This window comes from Ursus americanus, chromosome 14, assembly GCF_024610735.1.
Source record: "Ursus americanus isolate L20-20 chromosome 14, mUrsAme1.1.p, whole genome shotgun sequence".
Lineage (NCBI taxonomy): Eukaryota > Metazoa > Chordata > Mammalia > Carnivora > Ursidae > Ursus > Ursus americanus.
The window spans coordinates 8880812-8902436 of record NC_142140.1 but is presented as its reverse complement, the minus strand read 5'-3'; the positions used below and the strand labels follow the sequence as shown (position 1 = coordinate 8902436).

Below are 21625 nucleotides of genomic sequence, written 5' to 3'. Positions count from 1 at the left end.
GCTGTGCCTATCACCCCATCTGAGCTCCTCTCTAAGACTTTCTGGCTCTTCCCTGTCCCTCCATTCTCATTGCTTTGGTGCCCTCTTTGCCGCCCTACATCTCTGCAGCCCCGCTCACCTGGCCCAATGTGGAAATGTTAGGATGGGCAAAATGGAGAGGGGAGTCAGGGAAAATGAAGAAAAAGCTCATTGCAACTCACTCCTCCCCACCTTTACCCCCCAGTCAATGAGTTTTGACAAATGTATATACCCGTGTCCAACCAGCACCCAAATCAGGATACAGGACACTTCCATCACTCCCAGAAGTTCTCCAGCTAGAAGGCACGAAAGTGATCTCTGCTGATAGAAGTCAGATCAGTGGTTGCTTGGGGTGGCAGAGGGAGAATTAACTGCAAACGGATACAGAGGAGCTTCTGGGGTGACAGAAATCTTCTATATCCTGATCTGAGTATATATGTTTATCAAAACTAATTTCTATGTAAAATGGGTAGACTTAATTGTATGTAAATTACATGTCAATAAAGTTGACTGAAAAAATTCTTCTGGTATTAGACCCTGGTTATTCCTCCAAGCTCTAGTTATTCATCTTTCTTGAAGTCTTTTTGGCTCTTCTGGGCCCATGGTGATCCCTTCCTCTCCTGGCTCAGACCCTCAGAGTCTGTACTGTTCACCTGGCAATTCAACCAATGTTACTATGTAACTTAATGTTACTGCTTTTGATTTTTTATGAATTTGTGAATTGCCTCCTCCCTAGCTTATAAGAGCCTTGGGGCTGGGAAATGGCTTAATTTCTCACTGTTTCCTCTAAAGCATGGGGGTCACAAATGCCAAGCATCTGCAGATTCCAGCTACCCACTTGACTGGTGCTAACTGGACAGTGTCAGGGAAGACTTGGGTGGCCAGAGCACAGCCATTAGAATGTGCACCCCTCTGGAGAAGAGACTGACCCAGTCGGAGGCAAGGACAACCCCAACGGCCAATGAGTGCCAGTCCCGTGTCCCACTCTGACTCTCAACTGTCACACTCCTCCTTTCCTGAAAAACTTGGGTGATCTCTAGGCTTGCTTCAAGCTGTCACCTTGGGATCTACTAGCATCATCACCTTGGAAATTCCCTTCATCTCTCTCATGTTGGTCTCCTATCTCCTGGACCCCATGCTTTTTTTTCTTTAGGTAGAACACGTTATTCAGCCAATTGCCCTCTCCAACAGAACACAAGAATATGTCTGGATGTGGAGCTCCAAGCAGTGCTTAGCAACTTTAGAAACCCCAGGTCAGTTTGTCCCCTCAAAGCTGAGCCACACACCAGTTTCTAGGGCTACCATAATTTGTTGCAAACCATCCCTGACCTTGGGGCCTAGTTCATGTTCTGATGACCTTTCCATTCAACATTCATTTAGTGACTATTACCTGAGTGCCTACTGTGAGTCAGGTACTATTCTAGGCACTGGAGATAAAGGGATAGACAAAATAAACAAGGAAGTCCCTACTCCGATTGAAGATATGATACTGTTGGGGTGGGGGTGTGACCAAAGATAATAAGCAAATGAACAAATAATAAATAGGATGGTGATGAGTGAGATGAAGAAAATCAGTGTGTTGGGACAGAGGTTGTGATTTCTTGAGGTTGAGTGACAAGGACAGTCTCACTAAAGAAGTGACATCTGAAGGATAAGGAGCCACCCATATTGAGATCTGGGGTAAAGGGGGTGCCTGGGTGGCTCAGCCATTAAGCGTCTGCCTTTGGCTCAGGTCATGATCTCAGGGTCCTAGGATCGAGCCCTGCATCGGGCTCTCTGCTCAGCGGGAAGCCTGCTTCTCCCTCTCACACTCCCCTTGCTTGTGTTCCCTCTCTCACTGTCTCTCTCTGTCAAATAAATAAATAAGTAAAATATTGGAAAAAAAAAAAAAGATCTGGGGTAAGGGCATTCCAGGTAGGGAGAACAGCAGATGCAAAGGCCCTGGGGCAGGAATAAGCTCAATGAGTTTTGAAGGGCAGAAAGGAGCTTAGTAGGACTGGAGCACAGTAAGGGAGTAGAGTATGACAAATGAGGTCGGGGAAACAGGCAGAGGTCAAATGATGTGAGGCCTCATGTACCATGAGAGCACTGGGATTTTATTCCAACTTCCACTAGAAGACTTTGGGTAGTTTTAAGTCTACTCCCCACATCCCTCAAGGACCAAACTTTGCCTTCCATATATGGAGCTTTGTTTTTTGGACCTAGCCTCCTGGCCAGGCACTCCACTAATATTCCTGGCAAATAGTCTCTGCTGACAAGCATCAATGCGGACCTCTGCACTCCTGGATTCCCACTCCCTACCTACTGGGGACCCCCTTCATCACTGGGATGATGGATCCATCCCCCAAACCTAAACTAACACTTCTGGTTGCCCCATGTTTTCTGCAGCCAGACTAGACCCCTTTCGGCATCTGTGCCAGCCTGTCCCGTCCTGCCCACTGGCTCTGGTACCAGGCCTCATTCTGCCAAGTCCCCCATGTCTCGAGCTGCAACGGCTCAAGGGGCCACAACAAAATAGGCACCCCTCCTCACAGGCCTCTGCCACCTAACCAACTCACCTTCACCCAGGGTCTGCTTGAGTAAGTCATGCTTGGCCTGCAGCTTAGTGATGAGGTTACTGCCATTCACATATTCTTTAAATTTCTGTAAGACACAAGGCACATGGGCATTATAGACTGTAGAGCCAAGTCACACGGTCTCTGCCCCTGGAACCAACCTCTGTGCCGGGGAGGTCAAAGGGGAGTTGAAGGGAGATGACACCACCTTCCAGGACCCCAGCATGGGAGAAAGAGGGGCCTCTGACCTGCTCCTCTGCTCTTCTCCATCAGACCCCAGCTCTGCCGAGCACGGCTGTCCGGCTGTCCGCCTACACATTCCAGGCCAGTTTAGGGAACACAAAGAAAGCTCAGGGGCAATGTGAGCAATGAAAGGCGCTTTTGTCAGGTGAGGACTGCGGGGGTCCCTAGCAGACGGCTTCTTTAGTCCTCAGGCTCCGCTGTGCTTCTGGGCCATGAGCAATAAAAACAGGAACCATGTCTGGGGGCAGCAGCTGAGGCGAGAGCGCTTTATCAGATCTGTCACAGAGGAGCCTCCTAACGAGCCTTTCTCTCATCTGGCCCCGCTCTGAAGGAGGAGGGGCTTTGCAGGCCCCTAAAGACATTCCTGTTCAAATAACCTGAACAGCATTGGGGGATACAATTTTCTTCTTTTTACAGATGAGACAGGTGAGGCTGGCATAGGGAACTGACTTGCCCAGGGCCCCTGGGATCCCCAGGCTGCCTCTCATTCAGGGGCCTCGTCAAGCACAATGCACTTCGGAGCAATGGAGAGGGCCAGGAGCCCCAGAGCAGAAACACACCCACCTGTGCCCAAATTCAGCTGCACCCCAGCCACGCCTCTACACGAGTACTGGCTTTCCTTGGCCTGGCCCGTGTCACCCAAATCCAGGCTTGGGGCCCCCTCTGCTGGTGTGTGTCTTTGCCAGACTGTGAGCCACTGCTGTTGGGGTCCACACCCCATTGGTTTTTGGCTCCCCAGTGCCTACAGCTGTGCCTGGCTTAGAGCCCGTGCTGAGAAACTTCACAGGGATTGACACAGAAGAGAGGGAAGAGAGACAATAAGCTAATAAACAAAGTAAAAGACACAACCGGTCAGCTGCTGGTAAATGCTGCGGATAAAAATAAGGCAGGAATGGGGGACTACGAATCAGGGCAGACCTTGCGGCAAAGTTGCCCTGTGAACTCAGGCCCGAAGGAGGTGAGGGAGGGGCCGCGTGGGTACACCGGGGCACGTGGGGGACAGAGCCTTCTCAGCAGATGAAACAGCAATCGCAAATGCCCTGGAAATGAAGGCACAGGATGGTATGATTGCCCCAGAGCTGCCAGCTAGCTTCTCACAAGGAAATCCATTTTATTGCCCCAGCCAGAATGCTCAGAAAGGGGTGCGAGTGAACCACGGTGCTCGGGACACCACAATGTGACCTGTAAAGGAGCACCTGGAAGCTCACCATCGTCTCCCTGAAGACAGCTATAGGGTAAAATCCCATGGAGCAGGGGCTGACATGCACTCAGATAAGATGGGGGTCACCCCACCCTATCCCCAACTTGGAACGGTGGGGCTGGCAGGAGATGGTGGTATCCTCTCTCCTCAATCAGAGAGTCCTTCTTGGTTCCTAGGAGCTTGTCTCCCTGTTATTAAGAACCACTCCCCCTTGTACCTGTAGAGGACTTGGCAGTTTCCAGCATGTACCTTTGGTCCTCATCACAATCCTGGATAGCAAACGTGGGGAGCATCGTCATTCCCATTCTAGCCAGAGGGAGACAGATGCGCAGAGCTGTGGCCATTTAGTGTACTATACCGCCTTGAGCAGAGGACTCCCTGTGCTCCTCAGGGTAAAGTGACAGTAGACTCATGTCATTTCTCCAAGTGTGGTACAGGGCCCAGTGGCTTCCTACCCGGCTGGGGAGAGGATCAAAATGCAGATTCCTGCTCAAAAAGACTGTGAGCCTAACCCCTCATTTTACACCTGAAGAAGATACCACAGAGGCTCAGACATGTTCAAATTTCCAGGGCCCACCTCAGGGTGGGTGGTATGCTGGGAACATACATTTTTAACAAGCTTCCTACGTGATTCAAATGCATACTTCAGTTTGATAACTGCTCTCTGCGCCCCCCCAGGCTCTCTCTGGATGCTTCCGGTATTGACACCCTCTGCTCTCATCCCATGTTTAAAACTTTGCCATAAGAGGCAGAGCTGAGGTATGAGCAGGTATTTTCTCCATCATGCCCTGCTGCCCCTGGTAGCTGAAGTGCTAATCCTAAACACAGAATTCACACCTTGGTGGGTTATTCACTGGTTAGTGGACATTATACCCCAGGGCTCTGGGACCCATGAACTCTGCCTACTTTTTCCAAGTTTCATTTGTGACCCATGGTGGAAAGAATGCCATCAGACTGTACTAATGTTTGCATTAAAAGGAATATTATGTCCTCAAAAATGCCTAAAATAATATCACAACACCAAGTCATGAAGTGTACTCACCAACCAGGTTGATAGATTAAATATTAAAATGAAAATATAACATTCATGACCCTTAATCATGAACATTGGTGAATTCTGTCTTTTAACTTCAAGCAGGCTAGACCCCCTTCTCTGCTTCTACCAGCCAGATTTCTTTGTTTCCGCTGCCAAAAAGAATTAATATTCATACACACTCTCTTTGTACACATAGTACATCCTCAGTGGAAGTGGTAAGGTCCAGAAACTGGCACGGGCTGACTCACTAAGACCAGCTTCATTTTCTTTCTTGAAAACAGCAAAGTCATACAGTGATGTTTGAGGAAATGCTATCCGTGTTTTCAACAAGGGATTCGACAAGGCCTATCACAAGATGGAGCCGGTGTGAGAACTGGGTGGGTTTGTGACTAGTTAAATGACCACGATCTAAAAGTGCTGATTAATGGATCAACATCAGCCGTAGCATGTTTTAAACAACTCTGTCTTTGGCCTTGGCCCTGGCCTATCCCCTAGTTTTTTTATTTGACAAACTCTAAGGTGTGAAAGCCACACTCACTGACTCTGCAGACAACATAAGGTCTGAAGACAGAGCGCATACGTTGAACAACTGGAACAAGATCTTGACAGTCTGGAGCCATGAACTAAATCTGTCAAGAGGGGATCTAATTGGTACCAAACACAAGACCTACCCAAGACATCACCTTTAGGAGGAAGGTAGCCTGGTTTAATAATAGTACATAGGGAATAGAGATTTAACTGACACTAACTTTAAAATAAATAAATAAATAAATAAATAAATAAATATATATATATATATATATATATATATATATATACACACGTTAGTTATAAGAAAATCTTAGTTATAAGAGAATATTACGAAAAAATACATGCCAACAAATTGAACAAGCTAGAAGAAGTGGATAAATTCCCAAAAGTATATAACCTCCCAAAACTGAATCAGAAAGAAATAGAAAATTTGAACAGACTGATCACCAGCAATGAAATTGAATCATTCAAAAAACTCCCAACGAACAAAAGTCCAAGAGCAGATGGCTTCACAGGTGAATTCTACCAAACATTTAAAGAAGACTTAATACCTATTCTTCTCAAACCATCCCAAAAAGTAGAAGAGGAAGGAAAGCTTCCAGTTTCATTCTGTGAGGCCAACATTACCCTGATACCAAAATCAGATAAAGACACTACAAAAAAAAGAGAACTACAGGTCAATATCAATGATGAACAGAGATGTGAAAATTCTCAACAAAATACTAGCAAACCAAATTCAACCATTGATTAAAAAAAAATCATTCACCACAATCAGGTAGGATTTATTCCTAGGCTGCAAGAGTGGTTCAATATTCATAAATCAACCAACATGATATATCACATCAACAGGAGAAATGATAAAAACATAGATGCAGAAAAAGCATTTGACAAAGTACAACATCCAATCATGATCAAAACCCTTATCAAAGTAGGTTTAGAGGAAATATACCTCAACACACTGCAGGCCATATATGAAAAACCCACGGTTAATATCATACTCAGTTGTGAAAAACAGAGCTTTTCCCATAAGATGAGGAACAAGACAAGGATGTCCACTCTCACCACTTTTATTCAACATAGTACTGGAAATCCTAGCCACAGCAATCAGACAACAAAAAGAAATAAAAGGCATCCAAATGGTAAGGAAGAAATAAAACTTTCACTATTTGCAGATGACATGATACTGTATACAGAAAACCCTAAAGCCTCCACCAAAAAACTACTAGAACTGATAAATGAAATCAGTAAGGTCACAAGATACAAAATCAATATACAGAAATCTGTTGCATTCCTATACATTAATAATGAAGTAGCAGAAAGATTAAGAACACAATCCCATTTACAATTGTACCAAAAATAAAATACTTAGGAAGAAATTTAACCAAAGAGGTGAAAGAGTTATACACTGAAAACTATAAAACACTCATAAAAGAACTGAAGACAATACAAACGAAGGGAAAGGTATCCCATGCTCATAGATTGAAAGAATTAATATTGTTAAAATGTCCACACTATTCAAAGCAATCTACAGATTTAATGCAATCCTTATCAAAGTAACAACAGTGTTTTTCACAGAACTAAAACAAATAATCTTAAAATTTGTATGGAACCACAAAAGGCCCCAAATAATTTGTCAAAGTCATCTTGAAAAAGAAAAACAAAACTGAAGATAACATAATCCCAGATTTCAAGATAGACCACAAAGCTGTAGTAATCAAAATTGTACGGTACTGGCACCAAAACACACACATAGATCAACGGAACAGAATCGAGAGCCCAGAAATAAACCCACAATTATATGGTCAATTAATCCACAATAAAGGAGACAAAATGCAATGAGAAAAAGTTTCTTGAACAAACGGTGCTGGAAAACTGGACAGTTACATGCAAAAGAATGAAACTGGATCACTTTCTTACACCATACACAAAAATAAACTCAAAATGGATTAAGGACCTAAACGCAAAACTTGAAACCATAAAAATCCTAGAAGAGAGCACAGGCAGTAATATCTCTAACATCAGCTGTAGCAACATTTTTCTTGGTGTGTCTCCTAAGACAAGGGAAACAAAAGCAAAAATAAACTATTGGGACTACATCAAAATGAAAAGCTTCTGCACAGAAAGGAAACAATTAACAAAAACTAAAAGACAACCCTGTGAATGGGAGAGGATATTTGCAAATGACATATCTGATAAAAGGTCCAAAGTGTCCAAAATATATAAAGAACTACAACTCAACATCAAAAAACAAATAATCCAATTAAAAAATGAGCAGAAGACACAAGCAGACATTTCTCCAAAGAAAGCATCCAGATGGCCAACAGACACATGAAAAGATGCTCACCATCACTCATCATCAGGGAAATGCAAATCAAAACTACAATGAAGTATCACCTCACACCTGTCAGCATAGCTAAAATAAAAAAACATAAGAAACAATAAGTGTTGGCAAGGATGTGGAGAAAAATCCTCGTGCATTGATGGTAGGAATGCAAACTGGTGCGGCCACTGTGGAAGACAGTATGGAGATTCCTCAAAAAATTAAAAATAGAACCACCATATGATCCAGTAATTCTGCTACTGAGTATTTAGCCAAAAAATACAAAAACACTAATTCGAAAAGACATATGCGCTCCTACATTTATAGCAGCATTATTTACAATAGCCAAACTATGGAAGCAGCCCAAGTGTCCATAGTTGATAAATGGATAGAGAAGATGTGGTACACACACACACACACACACACACACACACACACGGACACACACACACACACACACACACACACACACACACACACACAGTGGAATATTACTCAGCTGTAAAAAAAGAATGAAATCTTGCCATTTGCAACAACATGGATGGATCTAAAGAGTATAATGCTAAGTGAAATAAATCAGTCAGAGAAAGGCAAATACCATATGATTTCACTCATATGTGAAATTTAAGACACAAAACAAATGAACAAAGGGGAGAAAAAGAGACAAGCAAAAAACCAGACTCTTAACTACAGAGAACAAGCAGATGGTTACCAGAGGGGAGGTGGCAGGGGGGATGGGTGAAAGAGGTAAAGGGGATTAAGAGCACACTTATCTTGATAAGCACTGAGTAATGTATAGAATTGTTGAATCACTATATTGTACACCTGAAACTAATATAACACCGTATGTTAACTATACTGGAATTAAAATTTTTAAAATAAAAACAAAACAAAAAGAATATGATCTTAGGACATATGAAAAGCATTAGGGTGGAAGGAGGTGGAAGTTTAGCTCTATTCTGTGCTGGTCAGACCGCTGCTGACTTTAGAACAGGCATCGACAAAAGGAACGTGTTCGAAAAGAGTTTAGGGCGCAGAGGCCACTCAAAATGAAAGCTAATGAGGCAGGATTTATAAAACCAGGTATGGTTAGCCTGGAGACATGAAAACCCAGCTCCCTACAAGCAAGCCAGAGACTGTCTTGTGGAATTAGTCTCTCTGGGTTGCCCCAGAGAACAGGATCAAGATCAATGACCAGAAATCCTACTGAAGCAGATTTTTGAAGATAACAGAGATGAGGGAAGACATTATAATATCTATAGCCAGCTACAGGCCAAAACAAAAGGGCTATTTGGGGAAGGAGGGAACTTTTCATCCTGGGGCTATTCAGGCAGAGACTGGATGACTTCTTGGTAGGGATATGATTGAATGAGACCAAGCATCAGATAGAAGATTTGAGGTCCCTTACAACCCCCAAATTCTGTGTTCACTAAACACATGTTGAACTAAAGCCCCTTAGCTTGTTCTTCCCTGCCCCAACTGAATGGAATGTAAGTGTATCTGGAATTTTACACGAAGGGCTTACAACTCACCAGTAATTTGCACGGGTCCCCCAGGGCATGGTTTCCAAAGCCCGCACCCCAACTCAAGACACATCAACATGACAACCATACACTAAACTTTAGGGCTGTTACCTGGGACTTCCCCCAGGCTCCATTTGCCATTCTCCTCACACCTGACCAAACATAACTCTCTGGTTTTTTCCTAGGTTAGTTGCAATAACCATAAATCCAGGATCAATGCTGATGCTCCCCACTGGTAATTCACTTTTTTTGCATTTTCCAAAGCCAAGCCAGGCAACTTCATTTGAGAAGCATGTTGGAAGTGTTTTAGCTCTCACTGACTCACATGGTGTTGCTGGCTCCCACTAGCTTGGGCTGCTCCCCAAAAGTCACTGCCAGCAGGTCAGCAGACAGTGAGTTCTGGGTCCAAGAGGCCACTTACTGTAAAATAAAACATTTCTGTCTCCTGCTGGTTGGCTCTCCTTTTGGCGATGTTGATCTTGCTCATGTAGGTCTCGGAGGCGGCTGACTTCACAGACTCTGTAGATCGACTATGCTGGAAGGCGTCGGAGACATCAAAGTCCTCCACGGTCAGCATGTCCTGTAAGGTCTGCATGGTGGCATCCAGGGTCTTCCTAACCTGGAGAAACACAGCATGTTGACAAAAACCCTTCCACCTCGGAACACCTTTGGCTCCTCCAAGTCCTTTTCCCCACTTTGTTTCCTCCATGTAAGGCCTATAGGAGGTGGGCAGGACAAGATGATCAATCCCATTATGTTGATGTGGAAAGTAAGGCCAGTGAGCTGGCTGGGGTGAGAGCCCACGTTGCCCAATCTAAAGTCATTTTATTGGATTGCTTCTGCTGAGAAGCTTGGAGGATGCTGAGATGAACGAGGAACACTGGTTTCTAGGTTTGCTTCTCTTTTCCTGATTATATGGCCCCAAACTAGCTCCTTCCATAGAAGGCAGGTCTCTTGAAGAGGGATAACATTAGAAATACTCTCGGTGCACATCCAGAGAGAAGAGGGGACAAGGTCTAGATAGGAAGAAGGACCATCCTTAGTGGACACACTCCCTGGCTATCTGCCCCTGACTTACCAAAACGCTGACTGAGAAAAGAGAACTCGGGGAAGACACACGCTGAGCCAGTCCTCCAGGACTCCAACGTCTCTCCTGGAGTCAAGTGGGCCCCACGGAAGGTTACACGTGTGGAGCACACAAGCCCTGGCCTCGCAACATCCCTTCACTGACTTGTGCCCTATACTCCGATGGAGGATCGCTCCAGAAACAGTCAGGGGGGAAACTGCATCTACATCCGTTATTGAACTGTCGTCACCCGAAGTCTTTCTTGTCACTCAGATCTCAACTCAAATGTCACCTCCTGGTGACATCAGGGCCCCCTGAGTACTGTTCCCGACTTAGCGCACATCACCATATGATATTTTGCATACTCATTCGTCGGTTTGTTTGCTTTCGTGTTTTATCTATCTTTCCTCACTAGGATATAATCCCCGTGAGAGGAGGTACTATGGTGTCTTGTTCACTCACTTGACTCTGCATCTAGCACAGTGTTTGGAGCATAGTACGTGCTTAATAAATACCTGAATAAATATCAGTTGAATGAATACTTGTTGAATGTAAAAATGAACGGATGGGTTCTAAGATGGCCTAATAGAAGTTCAGGTACAAAATAAGCGCTTCCATAGCTATAAAGGGCCCATACAGAGGAACATCAGCTTCATTCTCTCTGGGGCCCTGATTTCCAGTTTAAAGCCCATCAACATTGTTATGAATATACTGTTCCATGTAAACAATTAAAAATGCTTCAGGGGAGGATGTAGAACACAAATAAATAAAGAACACACTTTCTTCATCTCCTTTCTCTCCTCAGGTGTACAAAATAAATATCTAATTCGTTTCTGTATAACCTTCCTCTAGGCACAACTTTGATTTGTTATCATCCTGAGTGACAATCTGTCTCCTGTCTGTCCTAGCTCTGTCCTTTGTGGAGACATAGAGCAAACGAGCCCTCTCTGCCCAGGGCAGCCCTCTTGGGGTGTGAAGACAGGGACCATGGCTCGCCATCTCCAGCTGTGACTGCACTCCTCAGTGATAAACCTGCCCGAGATTTTAGGTGACATTCCCTGCATCCTGGTGTCCTTCCTCCAGGGGCCTCCAGTTGGTCGACATCCTCCCTGCAGGAAGGCATCCGGGCCGGAAGAGGTTGTTGCCCCTCCGGGCTCCCCAGTCCACATCGAAATAGAATCACCGCAGCTGGGGTCTCCATTTTCACTCTCCCGGTGGGGAGCCTGTGTCACCAGCTCCATGGGAGGCGTGCTGGGCATGATAACTGATAACACAGAAGTTCCCTGGAGCTCAGAATCCATGACACATTCGGTGTGCCCTGGCTTATTTCATTGTGTCATTTAAAATACCTATAACTATCTTTGATGATAAAAATAACACAAATTCAGCACAGATACTAGAGAAAAGCATAAGAAAACAGCAATCACCTGTAATTCTTCTCCCAAGATATAACCACAATGAACATTTCAAAGTCTTTCCTTCCAGGCTTTTTTCTTGTGAATAAACACAGACACACAGGGCCTATTCTAGTTTACCATCCTTAGGATAATACTGAACACAGAGTTCTACTTCTTGTTTGTTTTTCTTTAACATCTTGTGAGCATCCCCCCACGCCATTAAAGATTTCTTAGTGTGTCCAGTTTTAATGATCAAGTAATAATTCATCTTTTTTTTTTTTTAAGATTTATTTATTTTAGAGAGAGAGGGAGAGGTGGAGAGAATCTTAAGCAGGCTCCATGCCCGGTGCGGAGCCCGATGTGGGGCTCCATGTCACAACCCATGAAATCATGACCTGAGCTGAAATCAAGAGTCAGACGCTTAACCAACTGAGCCACCCAGACACCCCCGGTCATGTAATAATCCATCTTACAGATGAACCCTAATTTCTTATGTGTTCCATAGCCCAGATTTCCAACAGAAGCTGGGCCTTCGTCAGGAAATCCCTTGCAGGGCACAGGGACCCACTCACCTCCTCATTCTCTATCTTGAGAGTGGCCAGTCTGGACTGCAGCTGGTGGTACCGCATGAGCAATTCCGTCTGGACGGGCTGCTGAGCGCTGACCTGGCAGACCTGCAAAAGAACAGCCACCAGCTGCGGTTGACCAGGGCTCTCATCCCCTGTGTGGGGCCACAGCCAGGGCCACCACTGACGTCCCTATCAATAGCCGAGACGACAGGCTTGGAAGGGTGAAGTGCCCTGCCCAACACCAGACAGGACCTGGGGCTCTTCCACCTCCAAAGGCCACCCTCTCACATTGCAAGTTGTAGCCTCTCAGTCATGGTCTTCTAGATTTGCGCAGCCCTTGAGGTTTACTAAGAGCTTTAATGTAATCTCATTAAGTGAGACTAGTTCATTGCAAGGCAGGAATTTGTGGTAAGAAAGCAGCGGTCTGACAGACGCCAGTAAGAAGAATGGCAAATGGAAACAATCAGCGGAGCGCTCCTCTTCCCCAGTAGGAAGGTGCTTCAGGGAGGCACGAGTGCTCTCATGGGGCTCGGGAGGGGAAGGTAGACGGAAATACCATTCTCCCTACACCCACTCCACCCAGGGCTCTGCTACTCCCCTGTGGGTTGGGCAGCCTGGTGTGACTCGAGTGAGATCATAAGGGAGGCAGGGCTCTGTGATTTACTAGTCATTTACCACTAACTAGGCAGTCACCAGTGGTAACTACGGGGCCAGAATTTTCTGGTCCAGATGATGGGCCAAAGGGCTGGATGCAACAGCTGAGGGATGGGCCAGAGGCTGTGGGGAGGCCCCGCAGAAGGCCTCTCTTTTACAAATGAAGAAAGTGGGGAGGGACGAAAAGGAAAAGTTCAAGGAGCTTTTTGCTTTAGGGCCTTTGTACACTTGGAGTAACCGGCAGGCTGCCCCGCAGCCAGTAACAAATGCCTCCCCCATGTACTTATTTCTCTAGTCCAAGACACTGCAAGGAGCTGAGCAGCACAAACACTGAAGCGAGCGCACTCGGTGGTGTGCCCCCTGGCCTGGAGGACAGGCAGAGCCCCGACAAGGCTGCCGGCCAGAGTGGCTGAGGTGAGGCCCAGGCTCCCGAGATCCGAGGTCACCCGAGGGAAGACGGGGAGACGCCTGTGTGGCAATGCAGGCCTCCCTTGGGGTCTACACTTAGATGGGAAGGATGTGAAGGAGAGCGAAGGTCCTGCAATTCTGCGGGCGAGATACTTCAGCCAGCAAAGTTAGGATATTAGTGGTAAACACCTCAGCTGGGCAGCCCCTGGGCCTAGACCTTGACCTCAGGCCTCTGAGAGAAATGTCCTACAGGTGAACGGGGGCTGATGTTCCCCTCCCACCGATGTTCTGGGAGCACCTGGGAGAACAGGTGGAAGCAGCCTCCAGCATGGGCTCCTGGGAGAATCCTACCTCATCCCCCATATGGGGCTGGAACTCAAACTTGAGCGGGGGACAGAAGACCTGGTTGCACATGTCCATGACGGTGTGCTTGTCACTTCGGGAATCCAGGTTGTCCACTGCATTCTCGATGACATCCAACCCCTCGTGGCGAGAGGTCTCCAGGTTGTACTCGGCTGAGAGGTAGGTCCGGAAGGTGCGGGCCAGGCTGGCATGAAAGCCCAGATCACAGCACTTGGAGAGAGGCACACAATAGAAGGTGCTGGTAAGGGCTGTCACATGGAGGTGGGGGCTGCCGGCATTCCCTTTCCCATCATGGTGACTTAAGGTGACCTCCCATTCCACAGTCAAATCTTTCATCCCGGAGACCCTTTTGCACTCTGGAATCCTACTGCACAAATCACCCCAAAGCCTTCAGAGGGAGCTGGGAGTGTGACTTGGATAGTAGCAAAACTTCTCTTAGCTCCCCAAATCCATCACATTCTTTCTCATCTCTAGCCCTTTACACATGTATTCCCTCTGCTTGGAATAGGGTTTCAGTTTAGAGGTCACTCCCTCCAGGAAGTCTTCCTTGATGTTCTCCCCACTCAGAGTTTATGTCGGGCATCCCTCCCTGGGGGTCCACATCTCCCTCCACCTCCCTCACTGGAACACCTGCCATTTGGCTTTGCAGTTGCCTATTAATGTGTCAGGGTTAGATATGGTAAGCTCCATGAGAGCAGACCCACAGGTTCTTGTCCACTGCAATAGCTCAAGACCTAGGGCTAGCAGATGCTCAAGAAAAATGTGGTAAATGAAGAAAGGAGAGGACTGGAAAGAGCGAAAAGTTGTAAGAAAGAGGAGGGGTCTGGCCTCAGGCATGGGAAGGCACAGGCAGGGCTGAGCAGCTCCCTCTCCTGGGGATGGTGGCAATGGGTCCCTTCTGCAGCCATGGAAAAGCAGTGACCCTCCGACTCCCTGACAGGACACAGCAGAGTCAGAGGAAAAGGATCCATCCACCAGTATGGAACATTTCCTGAGCATCTGCGGGCCAGATCCCCGTCTGCGTGGGACGGGCAGGACACAAGCGGCAGTCCCAGCTCCGACACAGATGATACAGAAGCTCTCCATGATGATGCCACTCATGATGTTCTTTCTCTAAGCCCAGCTGTCCCTCCAGCGTAAGCTATACAGCTGCTACGCAGGAGTCAGTGTTCCATTCTTCTTTTGCAAAAACTGCCTGATTTCTTCCACAATAATATCCCCTAAACATATACACATCTATACCACCCTGGGAAAACGTCCAGGGCATGAACTGTGTATGATCACCCCTGTACCCCCAAACCCAGCAAAGGCCCTGGTGCAGAGGAGGGTACTTGGAAAGTGCGGGTGGAATAGATAGATGTCTGCCTGACCCAACCAGGTAGGGGCTGCCAGAGGCCCACTCCCACCCCTAGGTGTAGAAACCATGAAGTGATACTCCTCTCCCAGGCCCCAAACGCCCATTACCCTGCCCTGCCATCAGGGCTCAAGGGACATGCACATCAGCTTCAGACAAGGGCCAGTGCAGGTGTGGGGCCCTGTTTAGTCCCAGACTCCCCAGGTGCTCACGTCGATCAGGTCGGAGACATCGTGGATGTAGTATTTGCTGATAGCTGCATTGCTGGCCGCCAGATTCAGCAAGTAGTCATTCCGGGCCTTTGTGCACTTCAGCTTGTTTTCAGAATACTTTGCCTGCCTCTGGAGGAAGAACAGAATGGAGGTGAGAGCTGAGGCATTGACCTGGCTCTCGTCCCTCTCTTGAACCCTCTTCCTTCAGGCTCCGCGTTGCCCAGCCTCCTCTGCCCTTCCCTTAAGAGGCCAAGTTCACTCCTGCCTCTAGGCCTTCAGACTCATTCCCTCTGCCTGGCAAGCCATCCTTCCAAGTCCCTGTGTGGCCTGCTTCTTCACGTCCTTCAGGTCCTTACCCAAGGTCATGTGGTCAGAGCGGCCTCTGATGACAACCTTGTCTGGAAGCGAGGCTTCAGCATCTGGAGTGCCCTTCCCCCTGTGTTCCCTTGCCCTACTCTATTTTTTTTTTCATTTATTTAATCTTTGTTCAATTTTTAGTAATTATTCTCATTTTTATTTCCTTTTTAAAAGACTATATTTTTACAACAGTTTTAGGTTCACAGCAAATTTGAGAGGAAGATACAGAGATTTCCCATACACCCCCCACCCCCACACAGGCATAGCCTCCCCTGTTATCAATATCCCCCACGAGAGGGTACATTTGTTACAACTGATAAATCTACAGTGACACATCATAATCACCCAGAGTCCATAGTTTGCATTAGGGATCACTCTTGGTGTTTTATATTCTATGGGTTTAGGCTAATGTCTAATGATATATATCCATCATTATAATATCAAACAGGGTAGTTTCCCTGCCCTACAAATACTCTGTGCTCCATCTATCCATCCCTTCTGGCCACCTAAGCCCGGGCAACCACTTATCTTTTTCCTACCTCCATAGTTTTGCCTTTTCCAGAATGTCATCTAGTTGGAATCATACAGTGTGTGGCCTTTACAGATTGGCTTCTTCCACTTAGTGATGTGCATTTAAGGCTCTCCCATGTCTTTGCAGGGCTTGCTAGCTCATTTCTTTGTAGCACTGAATAACATTCCATTGTCTGGGTGTACCACAGTTTACTTATCTATTCATCTGCTGAAGGACATCTTGGTTGCTCTATTTTTCTTTGTAAGTATTTTTCACCACCTGAAATTGTATTTTTTTACCTCTTTGTTTACTTGCTGGTTTTTGGTGTCCACCACTAGAAAGTAAGTTCTATGAAGTCAGGGACTTGATGTGCCCTGTTCATCACTGGGCCTGTAGCACCCAGAACTCTCTGCACAAAGTAGGCATTAAGCACTTTTCACTGGCTGTCTGGACATGAATGGTGGGAGAGGCAGAGTGGGCAGTTAGAGGTGCTAGTCTTGGCCAGGAGCTGGACAGCTTCCCTGGGAAGCTGCTTCTGTCCTGGGCCAGCCTGGGCAGGTAGAGGTAAAGGGAAAGTGGGTTGGAGAGTTGTCTACTTGCCCCTTTCAGGTGATGAGTCCCACTCTGGGTAGAAAACAGCTCTCCTTAAAGAAACAAGATTTTCCCCCTTCACCTAGGCACTCTTCTTAAACCTTCCTTATTCCAAGCAAAACTGCAGAAATGGCCCAAGTGTCCACTAATGGATGAATGGATAAAGATGTGGTATACACACACACACACACACACACACACACACACACAAAATGGAATATTATTCAGCTATAAAAAGAATGAAATCTTGCCACTTGCAACAACATGGATGGTTCTAGAGGGTATAACGCTAAGTGAAATAGTCAGAGAAAGACAAATACCATATGATTTCACTCATATGTGGAATTTAAGAAACAAAACAAACAAACAAAAAGAGACAAACAAAAAAACCACAACTCTATAGCAACAAACTAGTGGTTACCAGAGTGGAGGCTGGTGGGGGAGGGGTGGCATAGGTGATGGGAATTAAGAGCACACTAATCATGATGAGCACTGAGTCATGTACAGAATTGTAGAATCATATTGTACCCCTGAAACTAATATACTGAATGTTAACTATACTCGAATTAAAAGTTTTTTAAAATTAAAAAGCACCTTTTTTATTCTAGATCGAGTTCTCCTAGCTATTTAGTAGAGATGCTTCCATGTCAACCTCTGAATTCTCTTCAGAGATCTTCTCTGACCTTTCCCCAGGGTCCACCTATTCTGGGAAACAGACTTCTGGTAGTTATAATCCCATACCAGCCGTGCACCCACCCCCTCACAGAGAGTTTTGATACTCCTCGCCCATTTCCAAGGGGCTACAACGACCCCCAGACCACTTTCTGCCCTTCGTGGATTCATAAAATTTTATACCTAGAAAGGATATTAAAGGCATCTTAGTTTAATTCACCTATTTTACAGGTGAGAAAATGAAAACCAAAAAGAAGTAGCTTGGGGTCACCTGGCTGGCTCAGTTAGTAGTGTGTTACTCTTAATGTCAGGGTCATGAGTTCGAGCCCCACGTTGGGTGTGGAGACTACTTTAAAAAAAGTGGCTTGTCCAAAAGCCAAATGGCTAATTAGCATATAACTCTGAACTAAACTTAGTCTTCAGACCTCCCAGTCAATGGTCTCTCTTCCCCTCTATTGATCCCCCATGTTGTAGTTTTGTAATTCCCTGCCTGCCTGTATTATTTTATTGATTGATTGATTGATTGATTGTATATTCACAGAGTTGTACAGCGATCACCACTATTTAAATTTAGAATATTTTCATCAACCCAAAAAGAAACCCCTACTCTCCATTCTCCTCTGCCCCAGCTCCTGGCAACCAATAATCTTTCTGTCTCTATGTATTTGTCTATTCTGGACATTCCATATAAATAGAATCATACAATAATGTGAGTGGTTTCTTTCACTTAACATACTGTTTTCACTTACAACATATTGTGTTGTATGTATCAGTACTTCACTCGTTTTCCTGGCTGAATAATATTCCATCACATGGCTAAACCACACTTTATTCATACAGATGGACATTTGGATTGTTTCTACCTTTGGCTATTAAGAATAATGCTGCTAGGAACATTCATGTGCAGGTTTTTGTGTGGATGTGTGTTTTCATTTCTCTGGGTGGACACCTATGAGTAGAATTGTTGAGTCGTAGGATAACTTCATGTTTAACATTTTAAGGAATCGACAAATTGTTTTGCAAAGTGGCTGAACCATTTTATCTTCCCTCCAGCAATGTATAAAGGTGCCAATTCCTCTGCAACCCCACTAACACTTGTGACTGACACCTTTTTTGTCTTAGCCAGCCTAGTGCGTGTGAGGTAGTATCTCACTGGGGTTTGGATTTCTATTTCCTTAATGACTAATGATGCTGAGCATCTTTTCGTGTGCTCCTTGGCTACTCATGTAAGTTCTTCAGAGAAATGTCTATTCAAATTCTTTCCCCTTTTTTTAATTGGGTCTCTGCCTAATTATTGGGAGCATACTTTTCTTTGCCTTTGGAAATAACCCTGGAACGTTATTTTATTTGCCTATGGCTACTTTTCCAGCTCGCCCAGGCCCTAGTGAATTTTGTTGCCCCTCAATCTCCTATCATTTTTAAGAGCTACAGGATCATGTAGACATAGAATGAGATGCAGAGAAGCCCAAATAAATATCGGGTGCAAAGTCTGGCACATGGAAAGAGCTCAGGAAATGTTTACTGACTGCATGGAATGAATAAGCGTAGGGAATTCAACAAGAAAATAATAGCTTTTACAAAGAAACCTTAGAAGTAACCTAGTCTAGGATAACAAAAGCACGTGCACTGCCGTCTAAATTCCCTGGCCATCGCAGACATCATGAAGTGATCACAGCACTGTTTTTAACTACTGCCCAGAGGCGGGCGTCACAGTCTTGCACACAGAGCTCTGGGCAGCGACCACCAATCTAGCGGAGTTAACCTGAGAGAGAAGAGTCATTTGCCATCACTGTCAGATTTTAAAACCGAGTCTCAGAGAAGGACTATAAATGTGGCACTTTCAAAACCCAGACTGTGTGACTCCAAAACTAGCACTCATTTCACTGTGCCCTACTAAAGCACTGGTCCAGCACCAGGACAGGGGGATCCTCAGTCTCCCGTCTTTGGCTGGCCAGCAGCATTCTGGAATGGGTTCTTTATCGGGTTCCCAGGTGCTGTTTGGTAGCCAGGGCAGCTTCCTCTTCCTGGGACACGCTCAACCCTAACCAGCCCTCCAGCTGCCAAAATGGCCTCCTGAGCAAGCCCCGCCCCCACAAATGCCTGGTGATCCCTGCCCATCCGAGAATGTGCTGGCTGCGGTGAATCTTGTCACAGTTCAGCTCTCTTGTCAACTGAGCGCTTTCCCTGCCTGTTGATCCTGGCACAAGGCCAGGCCTGACAAGTGCTGGCGAGGCATGGCCAGCCCTGCCGTCTCCGTGACGCTGACCTCCAAGAGTGCACATGCTGGCACCACGCTTCTATCCCACACCCCGCAGGGTGCAGAGGGGAAAGCCAAGGCTGTCAGCAGGAAGCATGCCCCCCACTTCCTCCCCAGCCCTCGATTCCTCCTTGGCCCTCACTCACCTTCTCCTTCATCTTCTCAATCTTCTTCACAGAGCTGCGGCGCTGGGGCCGGTCCTCGTGCCGGAGCAGGTTCATGCTGAGGTCTCCCGACTTGTTGAACTGCTTCTCCTCCTGCTTCTCAGCCTCCTTCAGCTTGCTTTCTGCACTGATGCTCTCCGCATGGTACATGTGGTAGGTTTTCATGACCTGGGGACACACACGGGCAGGAAATCAGCAGCCTGCCCGCCTGGCATATGGCCTTGTTGCTCCCAGCCCCCTTCAGGTTCTGCGTTCCAGTAAGCTGCACCCTGCCCTCTTCCCCCCACACACTCCGAGCTCCCCACGGTGCTCTCCTTTCACACAAGCTCTGCGGACTGGAAATGAAGATGAGTGGCGGCAGCGGCTTCGCTGCCATTATCATCCTCAGCAACATCATGAAGTCCTTACTGAATGCCAGGAATGGGTGAGTACATTTAAAAGCCCCCATGCATTTGGGGGTCTCAGAGGTGATAAGTCATACTTGGCCCTCCCTCGGCTGCCCTTTTTGGCCCTGCCAGCCATGACTTTTGTCCCTCTCCTCCTCCTCCTCCCAGGGCCACTGGGAAGGCCCCTCCTCGGGTACTCATGGAACTTCCAAGGGAACATGCAAATCGTTTTCTCAGCTCTTTCCTTATTGGCCTGCAAATGGCTCTGTCCCCAAAAGGAGTATTACTGGATATACTAATCGCTAGTCTATGCTTTCTGAAATAAACTCATCCTTGGCTATACAATGAATTCCCACATAGCAACCACACTTTGCTCTTCTACTCCCATAGTAAAAGTCAGATATTGTTAAAACAAGGGAGTTTTTGAGACAGAAGAAATCCTAGACATCATCTAATCCAACCACCAAATTGTACAAATAGGGAAACTGAGGTCCAGAAGGGCAAAGTGGCTTATCCACGATTGTACAATATCATCAGTGTAATCTCCAAACTCTGCATCCTTGGGGCCAACACCACAATCAAGCTACAGAATACTTCCACGACAGCACAAAGATCCCTACCCCCATCCCCAGCCCCAGACAATCATCCGGGCTTTCTGTCGCTGCAGTTGAGTTTTATGTGTTCTAGAACTTCATATACATGGAACCAAAGCGTATAAATTCTTTGGGGTCTGCCCTCTTTCCTTCAGCATAATTTTTCTCCCATGTTGTATCAGTTTTTAATTGCTGAGTAGTATTGCATTGTATATCTACATCACTATTTGTGTTTTTATTCATATGTTATATAGTTACTTGGGTTGTTCACAGTTTTGGTCTATTATGAATAAAGTTGCTAAAAATGTTTCATGTGTAATTCTTTGTGTGGACATATGTTTTCATTTCTCTCAGGTAAATACCTAAGAGTGGAACGGAGGGTGGCATAAGAAAAGTACATTTAACCAAATCAGAAATCTGGTCTCTGACTTTTAATCCACCATATCATACTCTTTCCGTAATTCAATACCATTTTCTCAGCAGGTATGAACAGTTTGGGCAGCCTTAGAGCAAGCTGGGCAGTCCCATACCAACAGGACTCTATCTCCCAGTCCCCAACCAGGAGTACACTTTTCCTGTGCAGTATCAAGTTTATGACTATCCTTCTGTGCTAAGAAACACGAGAAATTTCTGGATTCCATGGC

General features: G+C 46.1%; 1 protein-coding gene across 4 annotated transcripts in view; it reads right to left on the bottom strand.

Moving 5' to 3' along the window:
• SRGAP3 (SLIT-ROBO Rho GTPase activating protein 3) overlaps positions 1–21625 on the bottom strand; it is a 332469-nt gene that overhangs the window by 50330 nt on the left and 260514 nt on the right. For all 4 annotated transcript variants that reach the window (XM_045808138.2, XM_087866833.1, XM_087866834.1 and 1 more), the window contains 6 exons: positions 19985–20170; positions 15451–15579; positions 13873–14094; positions 12463–12564; positions 9849–10046; positions 2577–2661 (listed from right to left, as the gene is read on the bottom strand). In XM_045808138.2, the coding sequence (XP_045664094.1) occupies positions 2577–2661; positions 9849–10046; positions 12463–12564; positions 13873–14094; positions 15451–15579; positions 19985–20170 (922 nt within the window). The remainder of the gene's footprint in view (positions 1–2576; positions 2662–9848; positions 10047–12462; positions 12565–13872; positions 14095–15450; positions 15580–19984; positions 20171–21625) is intronic.